The sequence below is a fragment of the Alexandromys fortis genome, unplaced genomic scaffold, assembly GCF_014885135.2.
Source record: "Alexandromys fortis isolate MF-2015 unplaced genomic scaffold, M_Fortis_MF-2015_v1.1 scaffold_23, whole genome shotgun sequence".
In the NCBI taxonomy this organism is placed as follows: Eukaryota; Metazoa; Chordata; class Mammalia; order Rodentia; family Cricetidae; genus Alexandromys; species Alexandromys fortis.
Window position 1 is genome coordinate 9,439,378 of NW_026067907.1, and position 17,974 is coordinate 9,457,351.

A 17,974-nucleotide genomic window follows, 5' to 3' on the forward strand; every position below is an offset into this window, starting at 1 on the left:
GGGCAATACCTCGTGACTGAGGGGACCCTAGAAGATAAGGCAGTGGAATTGTTAGGAGTGCAAGGAATCGGAGTCATGCAAAAATACTGCTCTCCATTAACTAGCTCTGTATTGTTAGAACATCCAATGCTTTCAGCCCTCCCAGGAGAGTAGAAATGCCATTGTCCAGAGGTGTGAGGAGCTGCAGGATTATATCTGCAGAACATTGCTGTGCCAAACGAAATGAGACATTGTTTGTGTGTGTGTGTGTGTGTGTGTGTGTGCATGTGTGTGTGTCCCTTAGTTTCTTTGTCTTTGCAGGTTCTCAATATTCAGTTACCAAAATACAACATGATAAGTTTTGATTCAGAAAGATGCACTCAGTCTACAAAACTAACTTCAAGGAACTGAAGTAGGTCAAACGCAGACCCCATCAAGGAAAGGTTAGACCCGGACATCAGTGCCTGCTGCCTGAAGTCAGCTATTCACACAGGAGGAGCCAGAAGAGAAAAGGGAGAATCCCAGTTCTCAGTCCCTCTCATAACTTTTAGGGGCTGCTGATATTATTGCTTACTTGGTTTCTGTTTGTTTGTTCTCAAAGGCAGTGTCTCGTGTGTCCCAGTCTGCTCTGGAACTTGCTTTGAGCCAAGGAGGACCTTGAACTCTGTCCTCTTGTGCCCACCTTCAGTATGTCATCACACCTGTTCGTGTGGTACTGGGGATGGAGCCCAAGACCTTGCACATCTTTCAATCACGCTATGTCCCGGCCTTCCATCTCTATGACTTATACCAACTAGAACAGCCAGACGCTGCCATCTTCCTAGATGCTTCTAAACTGCTTGCCCAAATAATCACTCCTAAATTGTACCAGAAATTGCTGTCAGGCTTAGTAATATGTGCTTTTCCTGTCCTTCTGTGAGCAGGATGGGGCTCCTGTATCTTGGAGATAGTTCTGTCCACCCTCTTCCTGTTTCATGTTCATCCTCCAATCCCCCAATTTGCATAATACCTTCTTCACATATTGTGCCCTTCCTGGCCATGGTTTCGACATTTTAAATGCTATGGCAAGCTTAGTGACCCTTCTCAACCAGAATAGGAAATGCACCAATGCCTCTTAGCAGCAATGCCCACTTGATACAAAAGATTATCACTTGATCTCACTCGGAAAGCACCAGCAAGGCTGACTCCTTCCTTTGTCATCAGAAGGTGTCCCACTCCTTCAGGATGGACTGAGTAGACATCTAGGTGCATGAGGCAAGGTGCCCGGAGAGGAGAGCCCTGCATTGCCAAGGACAGCACTCAGTGTGTGGGACACCCAGACCCAACTTCTGCTACGAGAATGGAACGAGTGTGGGTGGCACAAGTCCTGGTCGAGTCTGTAGACTATGAAACCGGACATGCTGGTGACTGCATTTTTGGAAGCACTTCAGAAACTGGTGCCTGGATCTATTCAAACAAATAGTATCCCTTTTAAGAAAAATGAAATACTTAATGCAAAGAAAGACCACTGCCACCAAGTGCTAAATTGTGTTGTTGGTTCTAAAACAATACAAAAATTAAAATAAACAAATATGTGTACTAAAATAATTTTTCACCCGGAGACATCCTATTTTCTCCCTTAACGACTTGATGGCCGTGGAATGTTTTTCTTGTTTCCAATCATACATAAGTAGTACTGCTCTTAGCATCCTTTCATAACTGAGTACACAACTTCATACTTAGGCTAAGGGCCCCTGGGTGGATGGCTGGACTGAATAGCACGTGCATTTGTATGGTGCTGAGAACTGCTGCAATCCAGGAGAGCTGTGTCTCTCTGCCACAGCATGTTAGTGTCTCCCTTTTCCAAACATGCTTCTGATCTGATTGATATTATTTCAATGACTATTTTTACTAAAATGCTATCCCAAAATAATTCTGAACACCAATGAATTTGAGCATTTTAGAAAATTAATTGCTCATTGGTATCTATTAATCCCCGTATTATCTGCTCCCATTCTTAAACCATTTTAGTGGGATTTTCTTACTGGACTATGACAGCTACTTGTATAGTAAAGACATTAACATTTGTGGCATATGACTTCATGTTTGGCTTGCCTTTTGTTTGGTGTTTCTGACTTTAACTGGAGACGATGCGCTGGAAACGTTCCCATGTTTTCTGATTCCACAGCAGCAAATCATAGCTAATAGTAGGAAATGTTCTCACTTCACAAAATTCGGAGCAATAATGGATTTCAGACCTGAGAAAATTGTATGTGGAGCTTATAACCATCTAAGATGAATAAATTTTACCACTTTGACTTCAAATTATTTTTTCCTTATTCTTCAGCAATTTCTCTATATCTGTCAGCTCCATTGTGTTGATTATCCTTGAAGGCGGTGAGCAGTGCAGTAGGAACCCCATTTCCTGACTAGAAAGGGCTCTGTAGTGTCGGTAGACTCCTCGTGTTAGACCTTTCAGAACCTTAAATCTTGAGTCCAAAGTCCTCACTTGCAACCTGACAACGGCTGCAGAGGAACAAACACAGGGCCCCTCGTTCAGGCCCCAAATCATGCTCCCTATGTCCCTTAGCATACTTTCTCAGAGAAAAAGAATGCTTCCTATCCCACTATCCCCAAACCATATTTCTTTAATTCTCTTGGGAAAGGAAATAAGAAGACTTCTGACTAGATGTTATGACTCAATTCCTCACAAACGAGAAAGAAAAATACATGAAGTAAATGGAAACGGGCAGTATAAATAATCAGTCCTCCTGGGGCTGGGGCCCAATGGCCCAGTCAGGGCTGTGTTGACAATGGCTCAGTTTGGGCTGGGGTGATGATGGGTTGGAAACTCAAGTTTGATCCCCAGGGCCCATATAGAAAGTCTTGTGCTGGTACACTAGTAATCCCAGCACTGTGTGGTGGGGGCAGGCAGATTTCTGAGGCTTGCTCAGCAGATAGCCCAACTTACTCAGTGAACTCCAGCCAATAAGAGAAAATGTCTCAAGGCATTAGGTGACTGCTCATGAGTAATGACACCCAAGTTTAACCTCTGGCCCCTACACACATGTGCACATATGTGCACATGCATCTGTATGCACACATGTACCCACATAGACATACACATATGCACAGAAAGATAAAGAAAAAGAAATCACTCTTAAAGAAATTAAGGGTATTCTTGTATCGCCCCTCAGCTTTCTCTCACAGCTACAGGGAAGGAATTTTCTTGCTTCCCAGGAAGAACACAGCATAGTCCCTTTCAGGCTACATTTGGAATAAAAAGCCAGGCACTGTGGTTGTCAGCCATTGTCAATAACATTGTGATAATGTTGATCACAACCATGCTAATTCAATCAAGGAGGCAATGCAGTTATCGCCTAAAAGTTATATCCGTTATTCTGTTGAGAAGAGAGAGAGCATTAATAACCCCTGGGTGACAATAACCCCAGTTGGAAAATTAAGGTTCAGTTGCACACACATATGCACACACACACACACACACACACACACACACCAGTGTGGTCTACGTGGCAGGTCTCTTCCCTGACATTGGGTGTAGATGGGCACACATAAGATTATCTTACTACAGTCTTTGGAGCCAGTACAGTCACCAGAACCTTCAGACAGTCACCTCTTCAGGGACTCTCATGGGATTTCCTGCCTTTGACATCAGAGTGTTGTCATTGCGTTTTCCTGGCAGAAAATATCCACCAAATGGACAGTTGTGCGTGGCTGTGAGGGCTTTGTGGGAGTCTGATGGGAGGGAGAGAATGGACAGGGAAGGCAGAAACCCAGACTCTCAAGTCTCTGGTTCTCTCTGGTTGTTACAGCAAGATTCCTCAGGTCCTTCATGGATGCACACCTACACACACACACACACACACACACACACACACACACGCTTTCCACGGAAAGGTGCTCAGGAAGAATGCAGTCATTGCTATGAGACCAGCTAATCCATCTCTCTATGACGCGAGTGCCTTAGCGCGCTCTCATCATACCCAGCTGGAGTGAGCTCCCTTCCCCAGGGACCTGCATGGAAATTCTGTGGCTAAATAGCATCCATTATTCCCTGAGTTTTGTCCTTGTGTCTAGGCGAGTTCCATGATCCTGAAACTAGACTAAGTACCCCTGTGATTGGCTGCTTAACAACCTAGTCTTGTCACAGTCATCATACTTGTGGTGTATGCTTGCTCTCTGTTGCCATACCAGACTGAAATCCCCAGTGGACATTATTAGCATCTGTGTCTTGTTCTTTCCAACACTTCTAGTTCTAAAACTACGAGGAGCACACAATATGCTTTCTGCAAACATTGAAGGGGTATTAGTACCTAAGACATATAAAGTGCTAGGTTTAATTCCTCGCACAAGAAGTGCTCAGTGCATGGTCGTTTGGCTAAGCCCCGCAACAGGCTGGCTGCCAGCTGTGAGCCCTCCACTCTCTGCCTCCTTCCCGCACACTCCCAAGCCCGCTCTGACTGTCTTGTTGCCACAGCTTGCAGAGGAAATTACAGCATCCTATTTTTAGTTGTTTTTCAGAAGATTCAACATGGCCTGCAAAGTGTGGAAAAGCTGTAATGACAGGCCATCACGCCACCAAACCCTGCAGTTATATTTAGGCGGACTCCTAGAGTTAAGACTGAGCTCCTTAGTTTATTACGTTCATGCTTACTTTCATACCAGCCGCGAATGCAGCCTTGAGGACCAAGAGTTGTGGGGTGGCTCTGAAGTGTATCCATTCTCCAACCCCCAGTGTTACCGGAGAAGATCAGGCTGACCTCAGTTTCATTGTTAAAAACTTCCCAGTGTCTCCACAGGAAGTATCTGAAACCACTAAATGGTGCTTTCTTGCATTTTCACTGGGGATTGAGTTGAGTTTAAACTTTCTTTGAGTAGCTCCTTGGATCTGGCTGATCATTCATTTACTCTGAGAAGAAAGTGGGGGAGGGGAACAGCATGGAGTTTGAGAAGGTGGTTGGATATGAACAAGTGAAAATGGAGACTCGGAACCAGCAGAGTAGACATGAGAGAGAGGACCCCGAATCAGAGATGGAAAGATGCAAATGAGGACCTAGAACCAGAGGAAGAGAGGGGAAGGGTGAAAACCTAGGACTAAGGGAGAGAAGGTAGGACCAACCAGCAGAGAGAAGGTGGTGATGATGACCCAGGACCAACCAGCAGAGAGAAGGTGATGGTGATGATCTAGGGTCTAAGAAATTTTGGGGATGGAAACCCAGAACCACAAGAGGATAGAGACCCAGAATTAGAGGAAAGAGGATGAGGATGAAGATCTAGGATCAGAGGAATGAAGGAAAATGGAGATTCAGGACCAGAGGAAGAGTGGTGAGTATAGAGCAGAACCGGTGGGAGGGAGGTACTGGAACAGATGCCATAAATTCAAGGGTACTCCAATACAGAAACAGACAATTTTCCAACATAGGGACTATGAGGCATGAAAATTGGGTAACAGGGAACCAGCCAGGTCACATCATGGAATACAGAGAAAGTTCGTGGAAGGAAATTTGTCTTTGGTACACACTGAGTGGGATACGTTACTGTTGGAGCTGTAAGCTGGAACTCAAGAACAATGTGAGCGCTCCCCCCAGGGGCAGCAGTTGTTCCTCTTTCACTAGGAGGTGGAGCACCTTAGAATCAGGAGCCTTTGGCTTTTGTTGTAGTCAGGGGCGCCATGTCCTGCCTGTCACCTCTCTGGCCCTGTAATAGATGCTTCATGTGGATCTTCATCTCCATCATTTTAATGTTGCCATCTTAGAAAGCAAATCCCAGGCTGCTGGGATGAAGGAGACCAGGGCCCAGAAAGTGTCAATCAGCTGGCCAGGTTAACACCAATGACCTGATTCCCCACTGGAGCAAAGGGCACCTTTCAGCCCCTGCAGAGACGAACCAGCCAGGTAATTTAAGTGCTTCCTGTGCCTGCTCAGCAGTCCTTTGTTGTTTTGTACTCAGAACTGTTCTTTAAGCTTGTGTGCTCTTTTGGTCTTTATTATAGCTGACTCTTTGTAGTGGAATGCTTATGTTTTCTATGTTTCCTGCCTGTCCTCTTGATGTGGGACCCCCCCTCTGGATGCTGTGAGTGTGTTTTGTTACCATTGGTTAATAAAGAAGCTGCTTTGGGCCTATGACAGGGCAGAATAGAGCAAGGCGGGAATTCCAAACAGAGATAGAAGAGAAAAGAAGGTGGAGTCAGGGAGATGCCATATAGCTGCCAAGGAGACAGACACCAAAACCTTACCTATAAACCACGAGCGTCATGGTAAAATACAAAATAATAGGATTTGGGCTAATTTAAAATATAAAAGTTAGTTAATTAAAAAGCCTAAGCTATTGTCCAAGCAATGTTGTGATTAATATGGTTTCTGTGTAATTATTTTGGGTCTGGAAACAAGCACCAGCTCCTACTACACCTTCTTAAGCATTTTATGTTCACTTCTACAAAAATACTACCTGTGTTGTTGACCAGTCTATAGTTTCTCCACTTGTACACTAGCCAAGTTGTAGTTTCTAAAAATAAAGATGCTTTTATGCTAATAGCCTTGAGAACAGCAGGGAGTCAGGGCTGGGAGGATGGCCCACTGCTTGCCTCCCAAGCATGAAGACTTGAGTTCGGATCCCTAGCCATGCTCATAAAAAGCTAGACATGACAGTGTGTGCCTCTAATCCCATCAAGGGATAATTCCTGGGGTTTGCTGGCCAGCCAGTAACCCTACCTCATAAAAGTCAAGTGGAAGCCAAGTGACAAAGACGCTTGTTGACCTCTGACCTGGCATGTGCATGAACACAGAGAGATAAGGGGACGAGGAGGAAGAGCAGCAGGATTCTTAGATGAGGGAGATCACCGCACATAAGCTTATCCGGTGGTGCCTATACAGTCAGCCGCCCACTGACACCACGTGGTGCTTGATGCTCTGTGCCACCTATCTTTCTCCCTCAGACCACCAACCTCTTCTCTGGGTGGAAACATGAAAAGTAACCAGGCATGGTGGTGCACGCCTTTAATCCTAGCACTTGGGAGGCAGAGACAGGTGGGTCTCTGAGTTCGAGGCCAGCCTGGTCTACAGAGCAAGTTCCAGAACCAATAGGGCTATACAGAGAAATCTTGGGGGGGGGGGGGAGAAGGGAAAGGAAGGAGTGTTATCAGAGTTGTCAAGGAGCCCACATAAGCTGGGAGGATGCACAGTAACCAAATAAAATGTGATTCTCAACAGGGACTGCACTGCCTCAGAGCTATAGTAATAAGGCCCTCTTGGTCCCCAGTAGAGCACAGTTTAACTAAATGCACCTATGAGCAGCCCCACCTTAACACAGAATTCATGCACGCTGTTTTCTGCTTGTTCACTTTCCTACCGCACAGATGCCTTGAACCTCCGGAACCGGCAGGTCATCTGCGTCACACTCAAGGTCCTCCAGCATCTGGTTGTGTCGGCAGAGATGGTGGGCGAAGCCTTGGTGCCCTACTACCGCCAGATCCTCCCCATCCTGAACATCTTCAAGAATATGAATGGTGAGTGATCCCAGAAGCCAATATGTCTTTTAAGCCCTAACATGAGGACGGGGGTAAGGAGGACCCAGGAGCAACTTCCTTGGGACTCTACCCCTTCAGTTTGGAGAGTTCAAATGTGTAGCCTGACCCTTCACTCACGGCCCGGTCTAGAAACAGTCGAATCAGCAGTTTCCCTTACTGCTCCTGACACGTGGGGCCCACACTCCGCAGAGGAACGCTGGCGTGCTTCTGTGCGTTTCCAGTAATTAAACTGCGGAGTTTCCTGTAATCGCCCTGGAGACATTAGAGGGTTTTGATCCTCCCTGCAAAACTTTATAGCCCACTATTTATAAATTGATTGGAGGTGAGTGTTTTAAATGCTGTTCAGATGTGGTAGGCAGTTTGGAGCCTTTTAACATCTGAACTTTCATTTCAAGGGGGTTAAAAAAAAACCAGAAAATGGTATTTTTCTACTCTTAGTTACTAATGCTCAGTAATGTGTCATTAACAATTTTCAGTGACTTGGATGGTGGGTCCTAGTATATATCAGAGTCAATTTATCTCTTGAAAAAAGATTCCTCACTTAGCTTCAGGATGCGCTCAAAGGAATGTTGCCCCACACAGATCTGCAGCACATCTTTGTGATCGTTGGCGGGCTGCGGCTGCGCTTTTGCTCACTGGCAGCCTGACTTCCCCGAAAGTACATGAATCTCATTTTCTTTTGGTTGCTAACTTTGAGGTTCCGTTCTTCTCACATTCATGGAAGGAGTCAACATTTGAAGCCAGTTCCTGACAGCCATGTAAATAAGTTGGTAATTCAGTGGGACACAGCATGGCGACTTTGCAACACTGTCTGCTTGTTGTGCATACAGGAAAACAATGTCAAACAAAAAGCCAAGGGTTTGGCAGCCCTGCCACAGACAAGCCTGGTGTTTAGAGTCACCATCTCTAAATATAATCACTGATTGCTCTTGGATCCGCACCAGGTATACACTATTCAGGATGCTGTGGAATTCTCAGGAGATCGTCAGCTGTCTTTTAATCATATAACATTATTATATGTCTGTAGCCCTTCTCAAGCCATCTGAAGAGAAGACAGTTGCACTGACACTTAAGCAAGAGGAAATTAAAAACTTTGCTTTAGTAATTTAGTTTCATATTGTCCAACTGATTTTTTAAAATAGTATTCTTATGTTATAAAAAATACTTAAAAACATTATTTATTCCTAATCAATATTTTTACCATATGCTAGCACCAAATATCCATATATTTATAGAAAGATTACACATGCATGTGATTCAATTATGGCTCAAAGGGAAACCATAAGCTTCCTTGTATTCTTAGATTTAAATCCTAGCTCAACTGGAAGGAGCTAGAGCCAGAAGTAGAGATCTGTGGGGGGAAGGAGATAGACTGGCTGCTCAACAGCTCTAGGTTAGCATTTTGAAGCCCGAGTCTCACAAGGATTTTCTCGGCAGTCCTCACACAAACTAATAAAATGCTGGCTGACTGTACTCTCATGGTTTGATTATGAAGCTTGCCTCCTGTAGTTTTCTTCCTTATAAACATTTGTATCTGAATTTGATGATCATGACGATTGGACCTGCCCACATATCTTCTGTCTTGCTTAAGTTGGGATGCATAGACATATCCACAGTGTAATACACTCTCCTCATATGATAAAATCTGCAACTTAAATCTAAGCAACATTTTGCATCCTTGTGTGAAAACGAAGGGCATTGTTGTGAAGCCCAAGAAACAACCAAACTCTTGGGTACCAAACTTGGGAAGCAGGACTGGTTCAGGCACCACAGCCAGTCCTTCTGGGTTCCGGGCTATAAGACAAAGCTGCTCTTGCCCTGTCCTGCTGTCCATGGGTACAGCTTGCTTTCCGTCTGTAACTAGCATGCGCCCACTGCCTAGTAAAGATAGAGGTTACTTGTCTGTAGGAATCTCATTGGAGAGCTCACTGTGGGAGTTCATAGTTAATCTAAGCCACCATCGGTTTCAAGCATAGCCAGCAATTTTGGCATATTTCCGAAGCATCCATCAGAAATTCCATGTTCAAATTGCTTTTCTGTCAAACACTTTTCTGACATTTAAGAGGGAAGATGTTATCTTCTGCTTCCTTTTCTCCTTTTCTTCAGAGTCTGTCACCACAATGCCAGGGTGAGGCATAGTATGTTCCGAGGGCCTGTATCAAATGGGCTCATTGTGCCCCAAGAACGCATGCTATTCTGTAAAGGGCACTATAGTCCTGGAAGTGTCTCAAGAACCCGGATCCAGGTCTATGAGGCGCTCACTCCAGATCTGCCAGCTGGATTCGGATTCTCACTAGAAAATGGCTTTCCTTAACAGTAGCTTTGATTAAAAATCCACTTCACCGTTATAGATGTTGTTCCCATGTCCACAGAGCCAAGGTTCCTATTTTGTTTAAGCAGGCATCTCTCACAGCTTCTCGTTATTTTACCATTAAAACTATCTCAGAGATTGTCAGTAATGGCATTAGGGAGAAAAATCTGAAACAAGGTTCCAAAGATTTGAGGATAATCTCACGTTTCCATCTCTCTACCATTCCATACTTGTCTTCTATGCAAATCGATGTCTTGTTCAACTTAGATTCAAATATAGTTCTTTTCTTTCAAAATCCTCTTAAAATGGGGCCAGATATAAATGAGAGAAAGAATGGGAGAAGACATCCATGCTCTTCTGTCTGTCCCCTTGAAGTACACACTTTAGCTTAGTTCTCCAATCTGAGCTCTTTGACAAAGCCTTTCCTGTTTTAATGTTAAGTACGTTTTTCTGAAACAGGCAGTTGGGGGCGACCAGTCAGGAAGCCAGGAAAACCTGTTAGCAGTTGCCCACAGTGAGGACACCAGGCTCCCAGGTCCAGGAGACCTGTTGTTAAGGAAGCAGCAGCCCAGGGAGAAAATGGTACAACTGAGAGCATCGTTTGTACCATGCCTGTCCTACTAAGGCGTTAAACCTTAGCTAGTCCTTTAATGCTATTGTTCTGGAAGTGGATGCTCATCTCGCAGGAGACAGGGAGGGGGTGGTGGAAACATACAATCACCAGGGAGCTACTTTCCTCAGCTAGACCTCATCTGCTGAGATTTGCAGAGCCCCCTGAAGTTGTACCACCACCGAGGGACCAGCCCTCATACACAAGCCTTTGGGGGACACTTCATATATAAACTGTAGTAGCAACTTTTTGTAAGAGTTGGTGTAATCTTTAGAGACAAGGAGTTTACAACCCCATGGTCAAGTAAAATGGCCATTAATATACACATGAATTACAAATTTATAATATGATCTTACATAAAATGTAGCAATATTTTGTGAGCTATCATCGAGCAACCCATCTATGAGGGTAGAAGTTCTCTGTTCCCATTGGCTAACTGCCAGTGTGGCCCTTCCACACTCTGTGAGTAAGATGCATGCTCCTGGTCTCACCAGCCATGCCAAGATCTTTGCTTCACAAGATGTGTCTTATTTCTGATGACTGCATGCTAGGTGAGTGTCATGTGACTTAAAGGATAAACTGTTTTCAAATCCGTCCTTCCCTTGCAAAGTGGTTCAGCTTAAATGTGTGATTGGTATTTGGGATAATACCATCTTTTAAAAAAATAGTCTGTGTCAGACAGAGGACCCTAGATCAGGGTCTTTCATGGAAGATCCAAACTGGTGTCTGTGTTTAGGTCTCATTTCTCCAACTCAAGTAGTAACCATGCTGAACGTCGTTTAGATTCATGATCAGACAGGACTGGGCATGCCCAGGCTAGCATTGCCACCAACTGGAGCTCATTTCTCCACATTACAAATGAGCATGAGATGTCTAAGCTGTGTTGACTTTCCAGGAACTACACCGGGGTGAGAGGAAGAGCAGTTTCTATAACTATTCGTAAAATGTATCTGTCATACAGCCAGTAGCACTTTGGTCCCTCCCACAATCTTTTATAGACGTTATGAAAGGTTACAGAAAGTTAAGACAATAAGAATGTTCCATTTATAGCCCTACCAGATGAAGCCACAAAATTAACGATGTGATATAGGCATAAAATGGCGTGAACCCATTCATAGCTGAACTGTAAGCTGTAGGCCCTGACAGCAGAGAGGGGCATCCAAGAGCCTGTCTCCATGTGTGGCATCCTTGTTTCTAAGGGCAACATAGTCCTGGATGTGCCTGCCCATGAAGCATTCAAAACTTCCAGCCTACAAGATGCTGATGGGGTCACGTGCCATGTAGCAGAGATAACTAACCAAACATCCTGACCCATGTTTGTGTAATCAGATGCTAAAATATTAAATATCTTAATATTTAATACATAAATCTCAACATGCACCACTCAGACTGATAAGAGCCCATTGAAGAGACAAAGCTTGTTATTCACGGGCCCACAAGGCGCCGCAGCAGGTACAGCGCTTCCTGCTTAGCCTGAGGACCTGAGTTCAATCCAGGCATCCATACAGAGAAAAGAGAGAGCAAAACCTTGTGAGTTCCCCTTTACTCTCTCTGTGCATAGGTCCTATTCCCTTAGGGATATGAAATGCGCAGGCACATCAGTCTATATAAATAAGAATATATTTACAAAATTTTGGAATGTTTATACTAGGTATTTGGCCTTGAAATTTAAGTGGCTTCTGGAAAAAAAAATTTCCTGAGAACCTGAGTATTATTGGGCTACCTGATCCCAAGCCTTCTAGTCTAGAAACTTTAGTTGTGTGTGATTGTTCTTGTGGTCCTTTAGAATGATGGTGAACTTTGGGTACCAGTTTTTACCCCAAACTGAGAAGTGTAATTTTTCTTGTGTAGTGGTTATTTCTCTGTAGGAAATTTGAGTTTAGTTTGGAATTAAGGTTCATTCCTTGTGGAATTTTTGCCCACTTTTTTAGACTATAATTTCATTTTGGGAATTTGTAATTTGTTAAATTGGCAAGCATTGAATTGTTCCGAAGTCATATGGGAGTTATCAGAACTGCCGCCTCCCACCACTTCTGAATGTTAGATTGGGATTATCACATATGAATCTAGTCTCTCTAAGTACTTGCCCTACATAGATTAAAACATTGGTCTAAAGAGTCTCCTAGGGCTGGAAAACAAAACAACCAAAACTGGAAGATATGAGTAAGGACCTTTGGTCTGAGCATCTCCATGATGTTCTGAACCATGGATGAGTTTCACAGAGGCAAAATGTTTGCATTCTGTGACCAAATTGGGTGTGGCCAAGTGACAGCTTACAGCTGGAAAGAAAGGCTGTTCGGTTCACTGCCACTGTAGACTGAATATCTCCACTCTATGGCATGCAGAGATAAAATTCCATCTTTGTTGTCTTTTGTTCTGAGACAGGCTGTAACCTGTAGCCCAGTTTCGAAGCCTCCTGCCTTGGCTTCTGAGTGTTAGGGTCACAAGCCAGTCCACCATCCCCAGCAAAAAATCACATGACAAGTCAACTGAGGCTTGATATGTTCTTGTGTGCCACGGTGGATAAACTCGTGAAAATGGCTTCTTTTGTGAGAGCTTCTCTTCAGTGGCAGCATCCTGTGATGTCCCCATGGGGACGATTTGTTTAGTCAATCAAGGGGCTTCGATTTGAGCAGAGGGAATGGAGGTTTGTTGGTTTCTTCGTTCTTCTGAGATGCTGCAAATCAGCTGGAGAGGAAAGCAGTCCCTTTCCGTTGCTCCAGAGCTGCCCAGGGGATGCCCAGGGCACTGCTGCCTTCAGTCTGCCAGGGATCCCCATGGAATGGAGGATTGCATTGCCCACAGGAGCTGAACAAGAGGCCCAAGCACCTCACTGCCTAAACGACGATTAGACCAGTCAGTAGAGCTTACCTGGTGCACGAGAAGAGAAGACACTTTGGGCAGATCAAACACTGTGTGGGAAAAAGAGATGGGACAACATAGGTAGTAGCCACATGCAGTTCTGCGGGCTGAAGGCTCTGGCATTCGAGTTCCGTGTTTGAATCCTGTTTATCAAATGCAGAGGAAAAGAAGGGGCAGTTACACAGCTATTCTGTGCCTCAGTTTCCTTCCTTTAAACAGTGGATTGTTAGAAGAATTAGAGATGTTTTCAACAAGCTGAGCACTCTCAGGAAGCCGTTTGGCACACATGTCTTCTAGCTGTAATTAAGTTTGCGTTGTGACTAGCACTGATTCACACGTGACTGAGGGTTTGGTGAATGTTAGGTGTCTGCACCGCCTGCCTCAGAGGGTTGTGGGGGAAAACTATAGACATACACTTTTACGTGGTCCCTCCAAGGGTATTATGTATAATCCATTAGAATTAATGTGTTTCGTAAGGTGATTCGATGCAAAATAATTTCAAGAAGTATTGCATTTACTGTATGCCAACAGCAGAAATATGATATGGAAAGTCTTTTGTTGATGCTAATAATCCCTGTTAAGCAAGTAAGTCAACATGGACAGGCGTTTATGTTCACTGTTCCCATGATAACGGTAGCTTTAGCTCCTTCCTTCAACTCCCCAGTTCATGTCAGGACTGAAGTCTTTCGTCAAAGACCAGCGTTACCGAGAACTGCTTGTCCTGATGGAGCACGGGAACCCAGCAGCTCAGTAAAGAGGGCGTGGCTTCTCATCACAGCACCCCTGTCGCCCCTATTTTATCTGCGGTTACTGTGTCATTCTCGTCTCACCACTGCCTTGGGATCCACGTCTGAGCTCATCGCGATAGCTAACCTTCTAGAAATAAGAGGTGTTGCTGACAAATCTGTTTATCCAAGGGCTGGCCTCTTATGGTGGACGGCTATCCCCCTTGCAGCTGCCTTGGGAATCTTAGGGGCACAAAGAACTTTATAAAGGGGGGAAGGTCTGCACTGAACAGCAGTCAAGAAGGTGACCTCGTCTGAGGTGCGCTTCCCCTTTTCAACTCTGGCAGAAAGAGACAGAGAGAGAGAGAGAGAGAGAGAGAGAGAGAGAGAGAGAGAGAGAGAGAGAGGGGTTGCTTTTCAGTAAACTTCGTAGCAGTCTGTGTGTATGCTAGTGGTGGTTGTACGGGCCTAATAGACAAGGTTGGCATCTATTCTGATGTGGTGTGAAGGTTACCAGAGATTCTGGGTTCTGGGGCTGTACAGACAGAGGTTAGTAGTTGGCAGTGTGAGCATTAGGTGAGAGCTCTCCAGCCTGTAGAAATGCAGAGCAAAAGTGGGAGGGCGGGGCTTGGATCTTGTGGAAAGGACCACGCTCCAAACCAGACTGACAAGAATATCAACCTGCAGTCAGGTCTGTGGCCCAAGCACACTTTCGTTTTCACCAGACCCAAGGCCAACTTGGCTCACCGCAACAGTTTCCTCAGAACAGCTCTCCACTGTTCTGTAGGAGCAGTGACACGCCTCTGCTGAGGAAACGGGCTCCAGTGGCCTGACAGGATTGACCCAGTGTCCACTGTGCTGTGAGGATGGCCTATGTGCTTTGGCACAGGGCCTACCAGCCTTGAGTGATCATGCCCCTGTCCAGTCTCAAGCCCTTTGTGACATAGGCCTGCTTCTCCTCTGAGTCCAAAAGAAAGCATCATGTCTCCTCTGTCCCCCTCCCCGGCCCCTCTCGTACTGGTGAGGTGAGTTGTGAGTTCTTCCCTGAGCTAAGCCACACTCTGGGTAGAGGTCCAGTTTCTTGTTTACATTTATTTGTGTATCCCAGGCTCTCCTCACACTTGCCACTATTCCAAGACGGCCTTGACTTTCTGGTCCTCCTGCTGTGTTCTGCTGGGGCTGCAGGGATGAGCCACATGCCCAGTTTATGATGTGCTGGGGATCGAACCCAGGCAGGGCATGTGCATGCTGCCAACTGATGCACACCCCAGCCTTAGGTCGTGTTTCTTGGTCTGCCTCCTCACCAAAGCCCAGGTAGAAGGGGAGAGTCAAAAGCTGCTGTCTGCTTGACTTAAAGTACAAAGCCGTGTTTGAAATCTACTTCATCCTCACCCTCCCCTCTAAAGCCAAGATCTACCCACAGAATTCCTTGATTACACTTGGTCCCCAGGCCTTGACCCATGCCATGGCCCCTGCTAGCAGGGAGCGCATTCTGCACCAGTTTCCACCAGCTCAGCTAAGACCTTTGGGGCATGTCTGCAGAGATCTGTAGGGTTCTAGAGTATGTTTGTAGAGGTCTGTAGGATCTTAGAGCACATCTGCAGAGATCTGTAGGGATCTAGAGTACGTCCGCAGAGATCTCTAGGGTTCTAGAGCACGTCTGCAGAGATCTGTAGGATTCTTCAGTGTATCGGAAGACTGAAATAGGCCCTGTGCTGTCTCCTGCTGGTGTCGCAGAAAGTCATATTTAACATGGCCCAGGAAGCAAACAGGATCCCAGAGCTTCTAACTGAAAAAAATCTTTTCACTTAGTTCATAATTTATACTTTTCAAGTCACCTAAAGTCCCCCTATTCTAGAGTTGCTGGTATTAAAGCCTCTACCTCGTTTTCCTTAGTATGCAATCTTTCCTGAGCTGCAGCAGAGGGCGTTTTAAAGGTTTTTGTGGACACTAGAGAAGTAAGGATGTCACCAAGGGTTGGTTATGTTGAATCATCACAACTCATGGTGTAATTAAGGCGATTCTGGGATGGGGACAGGATGGAAACCTTGCTCAGCCCAGGGATTATCCCCAGCCCCAGTAGTCTGCAGAAGGATCTGGAATGTTCCCTCCTAAGACCTGTGGGGATTTTGAATCAGACAGGACCCAAAAGAGTCTTGCAAACCCTAAACTTGGCTTACTCTTAAGTCCTCGCCCCTGGCTCCACTTGGGCAGGCTTCTCGCTGAAAGCCTGCCTGAGAAATGGGGCGTGGTGAGCTTCATCCCTGTTTCTTGGTATTTATGATGTCCTATCCACCTCTACCTACTCAGGCCACAGCCTTGTCTATGATCATCTTCCGGGATGCTGCCCCAGTTAGGAGGCAGAGGAGGAGGCCCCCTTGGAGAGTCTGGCCAGTGTTTGCTTCCCACTGTTGGGTGCCCGTGAAGCCCCTAAGTAACTCACTCCAGCAACAGCAGACACTGTAGGCCTGGGGCTCCACCTCAGTAGTCTTCCATCCCCTTCACATCCTGCCTTCACCTTAGGCTCTGGGGTTTCTTGTCCTGCAGGCCCTTTTAGGAATTTTCACGCAGTCAAAAATCCCTAACAAGTGAAAATTAAACTTCCTCTTGGCCCCACGCAGTGTTGAGCCTGCAAGGGGAGGTGTGAGTCCCAGTGCTTTCTCTCCTGAGGAATTTCCCCAAGAGCACCCTCTGGATGCTGGAGAGGGGTCTAGTGCCAGGTGGGATTCAGACCAGCCCCCAGGGATGCCACCCTCAGCAGTGCTGTGGGTGTGACATGCTGGATCCCGGCTCCATAGAGCCCCACCTATGCCTGGCTTGGCCCTGAAGCTCCGGCCCCATTCCTGCCCCCTGCCACACTTCCTATTTTGATTTGTTTCAGCTGAGCAAGATCCCGTAGGAAGGTTTTTCACTTAGGCTGAAGTCAGCTTCACAGTTTTATTGTTTCCCTTTTCTGTATTTTTTCACTCTGCCAAAATGGAATAGAATTATCTCATCATAAGCTTAACCATCAGAGAAGGTGGAATTGGAAAACAGAATGGGAACTTTCCCTAAAAGGAACAGGATGCACACGCTGAGATTTCCTTCCTTGCCTGCTTCCTGAGGTATAGTTCTGTGGACAGCTTGAATTAATGTACAAATAACAAAGGGAAAAACCACGGCTGGTGTCAGAGTAACCAGGCCCCGGCCCGGCCTCAGCCCCAACTCCAGCCCCCAGCTTCGGCCCCAGCCCCAGCCTCAGCCCTTCAAGGTCAATTTCTTAAACACATTACATTGCTATCAGCTCTTTGTGAACCTATTTATATCCTTGTTGAGGTGGCCATACAATGAAAAACAGCCTCTTTTACTCAGTGACCCTTCACTTAAATTTTTACAAACCGATTCCAATCGTGCCTCTTATGCCCCTACAACTTATCTTAAAATCTGTTTCCGGAGTCTTTAAGTTATCTTTATTACAAACTGAAAAGCTCTTTAATGGTACAATATTAATTCTTTTCTTTTTAGAAAACAGGCATGTAATTGGGTCATTATCGCTCAGTGATTCTCTATTTTAAGCTTTGTTTTGACCTGAAGGCAAGCTGGGTGTTTATGTATATACACAAAGGATTAAGGAGAGTTTGTAGTTGTCCTAATAGAAATACTTTTATGCTGTAGTTTTTGTGTTTGTATATTATAAACGTAACATATAACCACCTCACCAAATGGCTTAGATGTCAATCTGCTTCGGAACACTGAAACTATGTTGTCTCTTCCAAGTTTCTTTTTTTTTTTTTTTTTTTTTTTTTTTTNGCCTGTCCTGGAACTAGCTCTGTAGACCAGGCTGGTCTCGAACTCACAGAGATCCGCCTGCCTCTGCCTCCCGAGTGCTGGGATTAAAGGCGTGCGCCACCACCGCCCGGCTCTCTTCCAAGTTTCTTAATGGGTGGAGACTAATGATATTCCCAAAGTGTTAGATAGGTTTG

At 45.4% G+C, this 17,974-nt stretch overlaps 1 protein-coding gene across 1 annotated transcript in view; it reads left to right on the forward strand.

Moving 5' to 3' along the window:
* Pacrg (parkin coregulated) overlaps positions 1-17,974 on the forward strand; it is a 420,955-nt gene that overhangs the window by 235,708 nt on the left and 167,273 nt on the right. Inside the window, exon 4 of the mRNA XM_050135905.1 lies at positions 7,334-7,483. Within this exon, the coding sequence (XP_049991862.1) occupies positions 7,334-7,483 (150 nt within the window). The remainder of the gene's footprint in view (positions 1-7,333; positions 7,484-17,974) is intronic.